General features: G+C 41.5%; 3 protein-coding genes across 5 annotated transcripts; 1 reads left to right on the top strand and 2 right to left on the bottom strand.

Moving 5' to 3' along the window:
- Positions 1-63: 63 nt before the first annotated feature.
- LOC105901323 (nephrocan-like) lies at positions 64-3,802 on the bottom strand. The gene is made up of 3 exons (XM_031581485.2): positions 2,219-3,802; positions 876-1,777; positions 64-650 (listed from the first exon to the last, which is right to left on the bottom strand). The coding sequence occupies exons 1-3, from the start codon at positions 2,417-2,419 to the stop codon at positions 239-241; spliced, it is 1,515 nt and encodes a 504-aa protein (XP_031437345.1). The 5' UTR covers positions 2,420-3,802; the 3' UTR covers positions 64-238.
- On the top strand, positions 3,801-8,610 carry ginm1 (glycoprotein integral membrane 1). 2 transcript variants are annotated; one of them, XM_031581487.2, is made up of 8 exons: positions 3,801-3,933; positions 4,315-4,377; positions 4,523-4,619; positions 4,746-4,903; positions 5,163-5,322; positions 5,599-5,804; positions 6,257-6,420; positions 6,856-8,610. In XM_031581487.2, the coding sequence occupies exons 1-8, from the start codon at positions 3,844-3,846 to the stop codon at positions 6,986-6,988; spliced, it is 1,071 nt and encodes a 356-aa protein (XP_031437347.1). In that variant the 5' UTR covers positions 3,801-3,843; the 3' UTR covers positions 6,989-8,610. The 2 variants fall into 2 exon arrangements, with proteins under 2 accessions (XP_031437347.1, XP_012685251.1); XM_012829797.3 differs by having other exon boundaries at positions 5,596-5,804.
- A 92-nt stretch (positions 8,611-8,702) lies between these two features.
- On the bottom strand, positions 8,703-14,221 carry katna1 (katanin p60 (ATPase containing) subunit A 1). Of its 2 annotated transcripts, none has more exons than XM_012829790.3 (11): positions 13,922-14,221; positions 13,423-13,585; positions 13,149-13,291; positions 12,383-12,554; positions 11,972-12,087; positions 11,767-11,872; positions 11,413-11,571; positions 10,728-10,854; positions 10,463-10,594; positions 9,857-9,983; positions 8,703-9,681 (listed from the first exon to the last, which is right to left on the bottom strand). In XM_012829790.3, exons 2-11 carry the CDS (start codon positions 13,582-13,584, stop codon positions 9,483-9,485), a joined length of 1,443 nt encoding a protein of 480 aa, XP_012685244.1. In that variant the 5' UTR covers position 13,585; positions 13,922-14,221; the 3' UTR covers positions 8,703-9,482. The 2 variants fall into 2 exon arrangements, with proteins under 2 accessions (XP_012685244.1, XP_012685236.1); XM_012829782.3 differs by having other exon boundaries at positions 14,048-14,221.
- Positions 14,222-14,462: the final 241 nt, after the last annotated feature.

The raw sequence follows: 14,462 nt of genomic DNA, 5'->3' as shown, positions 1-14,462 counted from the left end.
CGAATGTCAGCCTAACGTTACATGTAATTCCTTCCTTTCAGTAATAATAAAATGTTAATCAAATGGTGTTTAAACATATTTATTCAGACATTTATCGATTCATCACAAGACATTTTATAGATTCATACTCCAAATTGCACTGGAAACTTTCAAAGACATGTCACTTGACTTCCCAATCTCATTCATCTATAGTAGTTGCTCAGGCCTAACCACTGAATAATCTATACGTTCACTCTGATCATACATCATAGTCATAATACTCCTCATTCTCTGTCTGTTCCTCTGGGCCAGAGTAATCTGTATCTTCTGCAGCATCGTTGATACATCTGGGCTGTTCCAGCAGGGATGCCCGCCAGTGGTCACCCAGCGTGGGTGCAGGTTCTACACACAACTCCTCCCCGATGTCCACCTGCCGCACCATCAGCCGGTGCTTCACGCGGAGCAGTTCACAGCTGCAGTTCCAGGGGTTTCCTCCCAGGAACATCCTCTGTAGTCTGGGCAGGTGAGCCAAAACAGCCAGGCTGAGGGAGGAGAGGTGGTTGTTCCGCAGATTCAAGACCTGCAGACGCTTCAGGGTTCTCATCTCCTTTTCCTGGATGGTGTCGATGCGATTTTGCTTCAGGTCCAGACGAACTAATGTGTCAGGGAGCCTGGGTAATGCCAGAAAAATGAGAGATCAGAGTTTTCGTTTATATCTGTAAGGAGACATAAAATAATCTCTGTATGTTTGATATGTTTACTTGACTTCTATTGTTGCTTCTAGTTATAAATATTGGTGTATTTGTGTGTTCAATAAACATGTAACACCACATTGATAATAACAAATCACAAGATAATGTTTATTAGAATATAAATATATCAGATGTTTTCCATACCCTTCTGGAATACTGGTGAGGAGGTTCTGTTCCAGGGCCAGGTTAGTAAGTTGGAAGCAGTTCCTCAGAGCTTTGGCCTCAAAATGCCTGATGGTGTTGTTCTCCAGAAACAGATGCTTTAGATGTCGCATCCCAGACAGGTGCTGGTGGGTGACCTCCTGCAAGGCATTCTGCCTACAGTCGAGTGTCTCCAGTTTAGAGGCAAGCCTGCCGGGCAGGACCTTCAGCTGGTTCCCTGACAGCTCTAGTGAGGTCAGATTGGGCAGACGGAGGCCCCCATCGATGGACGAGACCTTGTTGGCTGAGACTGAGAGCACAGTGAGGTTCCTCAGCTGGGCCAGGTCCCGGTTCCGGAGGGTTCGGATCTTGTTGCGATCCAGGCTGAGGTGGAGCAGTGCCCTGGGGAGGTTGTGAGGCAACCGTGTGAGGAGGTTCTCCGACAGCTGGAGGGTTCTAAGGGACTGCAGGGAGGCAAATAATGCAGAGGACAGGGAGGATATCCGGTTGCTAGTCATGCTCAGCAGGTTCAGCTGTGGCAGCCGGAGGGCACCGTTGACCGTCTCAATGCGGTTCCCATCCAGGTACAAGCACTCAAGTTTCACTAGGGCAGAGAGGGTGTTGGCTCGGAGAACGGTGATCATGTTGCTCTGGAGGTCCAGAACTCGTAAATGGTGGAGCCCCTCAAAGGCCACCCCCTGTAGGCCATGAATGTGATTATGTCCCACACGCAGGACCTCCAGGCTGGATGGAAGGCCGCGGGGCACATGGCGAAGTTTGTTCTTCTGCAGGTCCAGAACCCGTAAGGAGGTCTGTGGTAGGAAGGCGTTGATCTCCAGTAGTTCCACACCACAGGATGAGAGGCTCACTTCCTGCAGGTCTGAAAGGCCTGTGAAGTCTCTACCCTGAGAAATATATAGACATAAGCATTTTGGACTCTCAAGAAAATACACACAGCAAAAAAAGATGACAATAATTAAATGCAACATGTAATATTGTGTAATATTATACAATGGTTAACAAGATTTGGATCATTAAGGATCAGGGTGATATATGAAACGTTGGAAGTGGAAGTATACAATTTAGTACACTTTTAGTTAAAGTATCAGACAGCTTAAAGTCAACCATCAGGATTCCAAATGAAAGGCAGTTTTGAACAACACATTAAAGACATGGTTTACATTTACAACACATTTATATGAAATAGACCTAATTTTTATAAAATAGACCATTTATAACTTTTCATGTTTTAAGTACTTAAAAACTACACACAATAAGAGTGCATATCTATATTCACTCAGTAGCTTTAGAACAGCCTGTAACTGGATATAAATAGATAGCAATACCTTAATCTCCTTGATATGGTTGTAGGCCAAATTCAGTTTTCTCACATCCAATGAGAGGCCACTGGGGACAGCTTGTATTCTGAAACACTGCACTGACTTAGTATGCTCACATACACATTTCTTCGGGCACAGATGACTGTGAGTACAGCTAAGACTGTGAAAGGCAACAATACTACCGAGCAACCAGAACATCCACATCATGAGAAGTCTTTCCCATTAGACACAAACCAGGTTGCAGGCTTCCTGAAGACCTCCAGTACCTCAGGGCTTAAATAGTTTAACCAACTCAGAGCCAACCCGGGTCCAGGCTTTATTTGGAACAATGGCCCAAGATTTTTATCTTGGTTAAAAAACAACATTTGACACTGACAAGGAACTGGCATAAACGGTAACAGATTGTCTTTCTGTTTAGAGGGATGTGAGAAACTTGGTGATAAACAATTTACAACCCATTCTCTTGGACAAATGCAATTTCCTCTGCTTCAATACAATGCCCCTCACAGTTTCTGAGTTCATTGATATGTGTTCAGCTGCCTGACACGCGTATGGAATCTCCAGGCATGCTGTGAAACTGGCCAGTTTAAACAACACTTATTAACTATTGTGTTAACAGCAATGCATACAAAATTGGTGAGGCAGTTTGGGACATACAAATAAAAAAGATTGCTTTCCCCTAATATAATTCTACATTGTCGCATCAAAACATTTCAACAATATTTTTAGATGCTTCAAAGTATCACAAAAGAGTGCTTTTATTGCTTATTTTTTTCTTTAAAAAATACTGTCATGTCCAGGCATCAATTGTGCTTGGCAGCAGGTAATACAAATGTCTTTTTGACTGACATTCAATACAAAGGTATGTCAAGGGAAGATAAGTCAAGACAAAAGATCCACTAAAAAAAGTTGGAAAGCAAGGCATCAGATTGCTCACATGGACTATCCCTTGAGTATGAGCTTCCAAACAAACAAAAAACCTTAGTAAAAAATGTACAATAAAAGCATGTTGTAAAAAAATTCTTAAAGGTGGAAAAATATGGGCTTATTGCAAATAAAGGCTACAATGTCTTAGTAGTTAGCCTTACAACCGCTGTTACAATGTCAATATTACCAGACAAATGGAGAGATCCAACACTAAAATAATGACTGGAGTGCAAATGTTGAACTCTTAAAAGTACACGTTTGACACACGCACTGAAACATAAATTACTTATGAAGAGGAGAATGAGAAGGAAAATCTGTGGCAAAATGCATTGTGTTTTTACATGATTTCTTTGGTCACAACCGAACCCAACTTAAAACACCCGGTACATGTATGAAACATGATGACCAGTGTTGTAAAATTGATGAACAGTTGTTTGACAGACAGGTCTTTTATAGAGTTCCAATTACAAACAGCTATGGAAAACTAACACTTAAGTCAAGCTGTTTCTGCTTGAAATCGTGTGCAAGTTGCCAAATCAATTAATTGCGCTCTAGGTTAGCACATCTATCATTTTAAATTTCGTGCCGCAAATGCAACCATCCATAGAGCATGAAACACAAGAACTGCCAGACAAAACACACTATATTGAACACACAACCCACGTGAACACTCACTGTGTGTGTCGCAACAACATAAAATCAAGATGGCGCCCCAAGTAACATCAGTCGTACTTGTTTCTTTTTTACTTTCATTGTCCTCTTTGACAAAAGGAGTTCTTCTACAATTCAATTCGGTACGAAATCAAGCATATCACTGTTATGTTAGCTTGCGCCCGTCACTGTCAGGTCTTAGTCACTTTAGCATCTCGTTTGGTCGTCTGTAGCTAGCCAGCTAGCTGCAGAGCAAGCTAAGGTTAGCGGTTGCCAGCTAGCAAGATAGCACCTGCATAGCAAATTATGACTCATAGTGTAATGACATGTAACCTGTACAGTAGCACACCTGTACGAGTCAACCAAATGCCATCTAACAGTTATGAGGGTTTAACCTCACCAACTTAGTTATCCAGCTAACGTTAGCCATTAGCTGGCCACGCAGAATTCATAATCAGCTAATTCATATTCGCAATTGGTGCAAAGAAGCTAACGTAAAACATGATATTGTTTTTATCTAACAGGCAAATATTTTGCTCAACTTGACAACAGCTGCCGAACACAATGAAAGTACACAACATTCACAGGTAAGTATCATCACACGCCGTTGCAATAATAACTGTCACTAATCCACTTCACTGCAGTCTTACTGGATAATAGTTTGCTAACTTGGTCAACTTTGAAACTGTGTCACCTTTCTATCTCAACATATCCGACCTGTTCTCTCTTCAGATTAGCTTGAACTTTACTTTCGTCGCCAACCAGAGTTATATTAATGACATTCCAGTGGCGTCGAATGTTACTAGACTACCCTGCCAAGCTTTACTTTGTAAGTAACATCATTTGAAATGTGTCAATTGTACTCTACTGTTCTGTAGCCTTCTTGTCGCGTTCGACAATTCCAGTCGTAAACAAATACAGCTGTCTTGACATGGTTTTTACTTCTCTCGAACAGTGGATAGCAGTAATAGCAGCACCACGAATGTGTCGGGTCTTCACACATCTTGTGTGATGCGGGTCCTAGTGGACCAGCTGCATCTGAGGAGTGATGATGGGGAAGATGTATTGGTTTTGGTGCTCAATGAGGAAGTCATCGAGTTGGACGGGAAAGGGGTAGGTTTCTACTGAATGCATAACTGATTAAAAGAAATTAAGCGGAGGACTTCACTGAATGCTCTACATGTCCAGGGAAATCACAGTTGAAATTACAAATTATCAGTAATGTGAGTTGACTGGGAGCATAAAATGAGTCGTTACTTCAGCAACACAGTTACATTAAGATGTATCAAGATCAATGCTTGTGTTTAACTTGTCTTTGTTCCACTAAACACCTTTACTTGATATGTAATTTTATTCCATGACATTTCTCTAGGTTCAACAGCAAGATGTATGTGAAGTAAAACTAATTGTAAATGAAAACGTTGAGTCCGCCACACAGTTCACCAACACATACCCAATGTCCAAGAACAAACTGTTCTGGATGCCAAGAGAAGATGATGTTGTCATGACAGATCCTTCCATTCCTAAGAAAGGTGAGCTTTCACTCTATTCCTGTCATTCACTGGGAAGGTCACCTTTCAAGAGGTCATTTCAATTTAAGCAATTGTGATGAATTGCAGAGACAATGTTTTGAATAGGCTTTAGCTCGAATTTCTATTCTTACAATTTTTTTAGACTTTAAATAAAAGGATTCCCCATAGATCTTTATGTGTACTATAAGAATAGACTAATGAGCCCACCATCCTCTCTCATATCTATAGTTTTAAATACCATAATGTCCTCATTATCCCCGCAACCTTCTTCAGTAGAGGACCAGGTTGTCCTGCACACCACCAGCCATTACCCCTTTAAGCATGCTGAGACCACCCAGGAGGAGACCGCAGCCCCAGGCAAACTTCCAGAGACCCCACTGCGTATGGACCCAGACCTGCTGTATGACAGTGAGGAGAAGGAGGCCATATCAGACTACCTGCTGCCAGAGTCACCTCTCAGAGCCTCCATGTCCTCATATAATGTAAGGAGACAGATATAACTACCATTAATAGAAGTACCAATAACCATTTTCAGATACATGATCAGGAAGGAACCTTGCTGTTTTTTTTCTTTTCAGTAAATATTCAATTTTTGTCATAGTTTTGTAAGCTGTTTGGACAAAAGCACCAGCAAGATACCATAACTATAATACTCACGGTTCCTCCCTTCCACATATGCAGCCCCATCTGTTACAGCTTGTTTATACATTAACTGTATATTAATTGTAATTTTAGTGTTAAGTTATGCCATAAATATTTAAAAGTTTTTACCTTCTCATTTTTGTATTATGACTCCACTGTTGCCTCATTTATCATTTTTCAGGTCTAATCCATTTGCTATTGAAAACCACTGTGTATATTGTCACTGTGTATATTTGCTGAGCTCAATAGTTGTTTGTTTGTTTTTGTCATTCATGTTCTTTTGTCTTCGTAGGCCATGTGTGAGTGGGTGGAACAGTTGCGGGAGCGTCTGCGGCGCTTCTGGGCCGAGTCTCTGCCAATCTTCTTTTTGGTCATGTGGGTGGTTGTGGTGGGTGTGGTGGGCTCGGCTGTGATCGTGCACGTGCTGGACCTGATCTTCCCCACCTGCGAGCACCCGTGAGTTCCTCTTTCTGTCTCATCAACAGTGGGGTTTTCCACTCACTGCAGGTTTTCCCAGTCATCTCTTTGCTTGAAATGGGCTCTGGGAGTATATATACACATACACACAGAGAGAGAGCGAGAGAGAGACATAAGTCAGGACTGTGCTCTAATAACAAAAACCTTTCTAAAGACTCATTTTGGGGGGGGAAAGCAGATAGCTATGGCTATTTACCATTGACAACCTAAGATTTGACAAAGAAACACAAAAGGACAAATGTGGCTCACGAGGTGAGTGAACAAGAACTGAATGAATACTTTCACAAAGGTTGTGCACAGTTGCGGATATCGGTTCAGTAATCACCTTTATGGCTCATGAATTTAATGAATTTCTTTTTTCTAATTCAGGAGACGCCAAACCTACTTGTTTTTATCCTTGTTTTGGGTCTCCAGGGGGGTGTTCCATCTGAATCCTGCCACACTGATGCCCGAGGATGAGAAGTGCACCCTGTTGGAGAACATCGAATTAGTGCCCGAAGAGGAGGAGGAGGAGGAGGAGGGGGCCCAAGAGAAGCAGCAAGTATAGTGGCAGCTATAAGTGTGCCTGAGAAGCCAGGTGGCATTCGATTGGTAAGCCAGCGTTTCCCAATTCTGATAGCCGGAACCCACAGCGCTGCAGGGTTTTTGGTGTCTCTGAGCACTAACACTCTTGACACGACTCAAAGAAATCAAGACAATACTAATTCCGTGGATTCGCTGAATCAGGTGTATCCACTGAATCAAAACTGTAACAGTTGACTTAATTATACAAGGCTTGGAGTTCATTGGGGGGCGGCAACAGGATTGGAAAAACGCTGAGCTAAGGGAAACCAATGACTGTTGTAGCACTTTAAAAAAAAAACATGTATAGATCAACATTTTCCTAATTTATTTTGTTACCAGAATTATGGTCCTTCGTCAAGACACAAGTTAGAATTATATTAAAACACACAAAATGAACCATTTAAAACACTTTGTAAATTCGACATGTGATGAGGAGGAGGGGCTGTATTCGATGATTGTTACTTCTCCGGGCCTATGTCAAGATCAGTGTTGTTTATATGGTCACAGGTGATAAATCAGGATGGAATACGGTGCTCTCATTAAAAGGAGTCACATCTTTGCAATTTAGCCATGGAATGCTATTTGGCAGCTAAATTAAACAATCTGGTTCCCCACTTCTAACTGGAAATATTTATGTTTTGTAACATGCAATGCTGATTTCCCAGTTCTTAATAATTATTGTGTGATGAGGCTCATGATGGTATCAGAAGTAACAGTAATGAGATGTATGCATGTCTGCTTCAAATTCACGAGCAGCATTTAGTATGGTGATGCTAGTGATCACCAAGGTCATATTTCAGCTGTAAATTATAAAATGGCTCTGTTTAGTTCATAAGTTAAAGCTATGAATCATCTTGATTCCAAAAACCTGCACTGTGTGAGGTGAAAGGAAATTTGATATGTGAGGGATTGTTAAATATTTGTTTCTTTTCAATGCTAAAGCTTAAATATAAGGGGGTCTCACTCTGACTACTCTTGTGTGGGTTCATTAGTCTGCCGCGTTTTTAAATTATTATTATTATTTTATTGTCTGTTACGTACTGGGTATGTTTTAAAACATTTCGATGGCTGTACATTTACAAAGATGATGTTCTATTTATGCAAGTCATGAGTTATCGCAGTAGTTGCATCTCGCTGGTGTATGACCAACAGCTATCACATGGAGCACTCGCACAGTGCAAGCAGTCCATCCACCAATGATGTACAGAAGACTCCAGGTTATGTCAGGTTGTGTGCGCTCATGCAGGGCCAGGCCAAATCCTGGCATCAGTGTTTACATATTAGATTGAGCTGTGAATCTAATTTGAAATGGATTTCAAACAGTGCTGCTCAATATTGTGCAAAATCCAGTGGCATTCATAGCAGCCGATTTCCTGAACGGAACCCCTCAAGGATGTACTGGGTAAAGATGCTCAACTCACAACCATAAGCAGATTGATTCATTAGTGCTTCTATGGTGCCTTGATTACTTTACCCATAATGTGTTTGTGTATGCCATGAAAGCATGTTAGCATGTTTTTGGTGTTCTTCACCTAAAGGTCAATGACACTTGACAACCTTGAACTCTGTACAATAAAATTGCTATTGTTTACCAAAATACCATTACTTGTTCTCATGCTGTGGTTTCATTGTACGGTCTCTCCTTAAAGAAAACGGCTGCAATATACCTGTAATATTGCTTCCTTCTACAAAATGTATTACATTTAATTTAATTAGTTTATTATGATTGTCAACATCTTAATAACAATGGTCCATTATATTGCATAAAACAAATGGTGCTTCAAATATGTAGTGCACACAATAGGGAAGACCCATCATCAGGTAGTGTAGCTTTGAAGCACTACATCACTATAAAAACCATAGGTTTTAAACCTTTGGCTGTTGAGTGCTTTGGCAGTAGAGGCTGAGCGGGTGAGAGCTCCTACGTTACAGAACACGACCTTTAGCTCTGTGATCAGTCAGACAACACCCGATGAATAAAAACGGAATGTGCATAGCTCCGCATTCTCCAAGGAAGACATCCCATGGGGTAAAGTTAAGGACACTTTTGTCTTAACCTTCAGGTCAGAACATCACTTCGTATAGCTTATCAGATGATTGGAAGTTCGTGTCCGTGGCCACATATTCTTCTAAATTGACATGTCAGTGCTGAGTTTTCATTCAGTGATCAGCTGCACAGAACATTGGGCCAAAAACTACAATACATTTCAAAACAACTGGAATGCAAAATCAGAATACAGACCCTTCAATGCTGGCAAACTAATGTGTTGCTTATTCGAGATATCAATGCAAGAAGCGGCATCAACTTCCATATCTTGCCTATTCGTTTTTCAACTGAATAGGACTTGTAAGTCCACATTTGGACAAACTTCATAGTAGCTTGTGGATTGGTATGTATACCAGAATCCTTAAAAGGTCTGTTCATTAGTAACCCTTTCATTCGCCGCAGGTCAGATTTCCCAGCGAATGTCCCCCTCTTAGCAGGACCCGAACTCTGCAATCCACTTCTCGTACTTCTCCAGGTCGATCGCAGATACGGACTTGGACACCTTCCTGAGTGCCGCCTCAAAGTCTTCCATGGTGGTGGGCATGTGCATCTCGTCGCGGGAGATATTCCGGATCTCCTCGGGTGTCAGGCCCTCAATTCGTCGCCTCATCGCCATCAGTGACGCATCCCTGCGTGTGAGGGGAACACAAAAGTCACTCCAACCACTCATACTCATATTCTAAATTGAAGTTTCTTGGGATTTTCTTTCTTTGGGCAAGTCACATATAACTTAATACGAGGCTGCAAAGTTCAGAGCCGCATTAGTAGCTGAAACTGACTCAACATTAGAGGATAAAACCTTACCTGCACACATTGGTAATATCTGCTCCTGAATATCCTTCCATCTGTTCGGCGATCTTGTCCATGTTCACATCATTAGCTATCTCCAGCTCCTTCAAATTTATCTTCAGTAGGTCTACTCTTCCCTTTGCTGAAGGCAGACACGCAAAAGTAAGGTAGTTGTTAATATAGCAAAAGCCTGCAATCCATTCGCACAGGATTGTGCATGAAAGAACACTGCTTTGAAACTGTACCACTCTGTGATCGGATTTACTCAATTAATCATCAGTCACAAAAAGCACACATTAGCAACAGCATCCCTACAAGGGCTAGCATTCATTCATGTTTTCTTAAAGTCTTTGTTACTTGTGTATCTGCCTTTTCTTGGTCTGGTTCAACACACTAGGTAGGTGTACAATTTACTTAGCGATGCTACAAAATGTTGATATATAGCCAGACACTATAAACATGGTGGAAAACACACACAGAGCAATTTAAGCCGTGACCATCTGAAATGATGCTGTGGATGCCATGTGAAAAACCATAATTGGCATAATAAGTCTATTCAAGAGCCTCTGCCGGCTCTAGATAATGATACTACATATAGTATATTGGTGTGTAGATCTGTACCTGAGGGCAGAGGAATGTAGATCCTCTTCTCCAAGCGACGGCGAAGAGCTTCATCGATGTCCCAGGGGAAGTTGGTGGCGGCCAGCACCATCACCATTTTGGCAGGGTCGTACTCCATTGAACCACCCACACCTGCGAAGCAAAGGCTGTACTGTACATTCTCTCCCTTTCCATCTCAAGCTGTTTCATACAAGCATCATTGTCCTTTAAGGTTCTTTCCTCATCATTTTCTCTTTAATTGTGACAAAATATCTGCATCCTTTACCATCCATCTGGACCAGTAGTTCAGCCTTAACCCTCCGACTGGCTTCATGCTCTTCAGAGGTTCCTCTACGGCTGCATATCGAGTCAATCTCGTCTATGAATATGGTGGTGGGAGCATAGAACCGAGCCTGAAGGCAGAAACAAACACATGAGTTTAACCCTTAGAGGTCAAAGGTCACAAAGACATGAGTTTAAGTAGCAATGACTTGGTCAGCTATTCATCATAATAGCTATTGTTTCGACCAACACCTCCAGCAGTGGAGTCTATAGGTGGAATTGACCTACCATTCAAACAGAGCCTCAGCATATAAGTGCTTATTTAGGACTGTTTAATTTGGCATTTCAAACAATAAGATGTAACCCTTGAGTACACAGGATGAGCTGGTTTGAGCTATGAATATGATCCCAGATTTACAGCACTGTATGTGTCAGTCATTGTTTGGGTACATGGGGCGAGTTGACGTCATACTTTATTAAACAGTGGCCAAGTGAAGATACGAAATACAACATTCACTCTGTTCTGAAAGACAACTTGATTTTAGAAAACGACACTATACTTGAGCATCACATTTAAGATAATACTGTGGGGTCTGACAGCACTGGACTGGTTCAAATGAAATGGGTTATATTAAATAAAAATAAAAATGAATCGGGGAAAAAGAAGACCGGAAGGGTTGTACATTTACCATTTCAAACAGCAGGCGCACCAGTTTTTCTGATTCCCCTCTGTATTTGGAAGTGAGCGTGGATGAAGAGACGTTGAAAAAGGTGGTTCTGCATTCTGTGGCAACTGCTTTGGCTAGCAGTGTTTTCCCTGTTCCTGGTGGCCCAACCATTAGCACTCCCTTGGAGAAAAAATAAAGACATTAAAGGGCAAAGTACAGACAAAAAAAGCCAAGTAGTCTAATGTGCTCCAGTATTTTAACATCACTTAAAAATGTGTGTGTGTGTGTGTGTGTGTGTGTGTGTGTGTGTGTGAAGTATGTATTTGATGTTAAGTACACAATTATTGAAATAATTAACATGAACCGAGTCTGTACCTTCCATGGCCTCCTGATTCCCTTGAAGAACTCTGGCATCCACATGGGCAAGACAACAGCTTCTTTCAAAAGTTTCTTAGCGTCCTCCAAGTCTGCGATATCATCCCTGCACAAACATTTATGTTTTAGTGCCTTTTATGTCACAGCAAATACAAGCAGTTTTCTATGTATATTGATTCTTTTATTCTGCTGTGGGGCACTATACCATTTAACATTTGGATTTTGAGATATTATGTCTCTTTCCAAAGTGTCCACCAGATCTTTGTCTTCCCCGGCCCTGTCGAACCTTTTTACCTCCGTTTCAGAAACGTCTGATTTGTTCTGTGGGGAAAGGCACAGGATGATTACTTGTTTGCCTGTCAGCAAGCTCTACTCCCTGTGACAAAACTGGACAGACGAGTTTGTGACTTTGGATGTTCGCACTGACAAAGGATAATTTGGTCAACAGGGCACCAGGTTCCCATGGACAATCGTATAGCAAGAGATAGATCTATTCGTTTGGGGGAAGAAAAAAGAAAAAAAAACTCATACTGCACGAGAAAAACACAATGCAACCCTAAGGCTAGCAGTTTCACTGACAGTCAACAACGAGCACATTTTCAGCACTTCATAGCACCTTGCTGGCGTTGTCCTTCTTCTCCTTTCCTTTGGGTGCTTTGGGCCGGTCACCGTTGGGCCCTCGCGGTGGCTGGTGGTGCTGAGCCCGGGGGCCTGCGCTCAGCCGCTTGTTGTGCTGTTTGTTGTCCTTGTACGGCGCTGGGGCCCTCCTCACAGGACAGGGGGAGGACCTTAAGCGGTTATGGCATAAGAAGAAAAGAAAACTCTTTTTAAATCATTCCTAACTGGAAGCTCAATTGAACTGACAATATGTCGTTCAAAGTGGTCGGATGATGCAATGAAGTCTAGTTAGGGATAAAATTAGACAATCCTTACCCTCAGTCAATTGTATCAACTCTTCAGAGAACAAAGAAAATCAAAGAGCGAGCAAGAAACCCAATTACACGGACCATGGGCAGTAATCCTGCTCATATGACTCAACCTTGAGGGTAATTCCTTCAGCCAAAAACATTCTTAGACTAAACGGTTTGCTTTCCTCTGAAGTCTGATAGCTGGTCTAAAGAGTATTTGGGATTCTTTGGTATCTTCAAATATCCTGCATTGGGTAAAGCATGCACACAAAGCAAGGGCAAATACTACTGTGTAAGTGCTTACACCAAGAGAGAGCGGTCATAATAACCGTGTTTGAATGAAAAGGGGTTTAGTTAATCAAATGCCACAATATTGAGTGACCAGCAAAGATCAAGCCAATTACAAACTAGTTCAATTTGGTTCAAGTCATTTTTTGGGTGCCTTGTCTAGTTGTATGACAAAGTTTCACCAACCTTCTCTCCACTTGGACAGGCCAAATATCATTATCTTGATTAACGTTGGTGGGTTTGGAGGGGGCAGTGTCCAGTTGAAAGCTTTCTAAAGTAGTCATGATGTCACGCACATTTTTGTTTTCTTCGTTTATTTCCTGCCAAACCTGTAAGAAAACACGAATTATTTACTGTTATTCGATGACACCACCGTACACATTATGAATGTATTCATACTTCACAAATTACAAAAGAATCGGAATATGAAGATTCGGAATGCTAATATCAGGGACATCACCTGTTGCCATTTTTGCTGCAAGGCAGTATCTCTCACTGAGAAAAGGTACTTCTTGATCTGCTCGAGAACCCCTTGGTAACACACGGCAGCAGAACTGTAATTTCCAAGCAAGGCATACTCCCGTGCAAGCTTGACGTTTTCACTTATCTCGAATAAACTCATACTGTTAAAGCGGAGAGAGGAGTATGTAAAGTCAATGTGCTTACAAAACACAAACATCAAACAGCGTCAACATCACAATTATTCCGAGTACAAAAACTGCTGGCTAACGATGTTGAAATAAGAGTTTATCCAGCTGGATAAGTAACTAACTTTCTGGCCTGCACAAATATAATGTAAGCGACGTCACCATGCACCGCTTTCGTTGAGGTTGTTTTGTTCGACAATCTTAGCTAGCTCGCCTACAAAGTTTTGCTGCTTGTCTAACGAGAAATCAAAACGGAAACCTTTCAGAGATGATCTGACAGTAACAGCAAAAAATGTCAAAAGCTTACTCTACCTGCCTTTCGACCTGTTGCTGTCACAGCTACGTGTTATTTCGCGGAAGGAACAGGAAAACCCATGGATTGCTAACGTGGAAGCTATAGCTAGTAACAGAAGTAGAGCACTTTAAAAAGAAACTTACTTTGGCTATATCGCAAAACACCACCAGCTTAAGCCTTTCAGATGTGCGCACAGTTCCATATAAAACGTTTCCTTCACGAATTTACAAAAAATTGAAACTTTTGTAGCAACCTATTACTCCACCACTACGAACCCTAAGTGCACCCGCTTCTGGAAGTTTGAAGGCAAAGCAGGCGTCATATCCTGTTGGATAACGCCTTTAACAAGTACGGTATTATCATTATTATATTTCCCTATAAAAAAAAATCATTCACCCTTCATACACCCGAGCCATTAATCCATAAATCAGCAAGTCATAAATATGTTTGGCTTTGAATTTCGACAATTGTGAAAAGAATATATCATATTCAAATCAGATCTACATCTTTCTAATCCACAGTTTAATCTCTCTGTTTTTTCCCCCTCTACTGTAGAGG

Source organism: Clupea harengus, chromosome 15 (genome assembly GCF_900700415.2).
Source record: "Clupea harengus chromosome 15, Ch_v2.0.2, whole genome shotgun sequence".
In the NCBI taxonomy this organism is placed as follows: Eukaryota; Metazoa; Chordata; class Actinopteri; order Clupeiformes; family Clupeidae; genus Clupea; species Clupea harengus.
The sequence above is the reverse complement of the archived record's forward strand: the minus strand, read 5'-3'. Positions and strand labels throughout refer to the sequence as shown.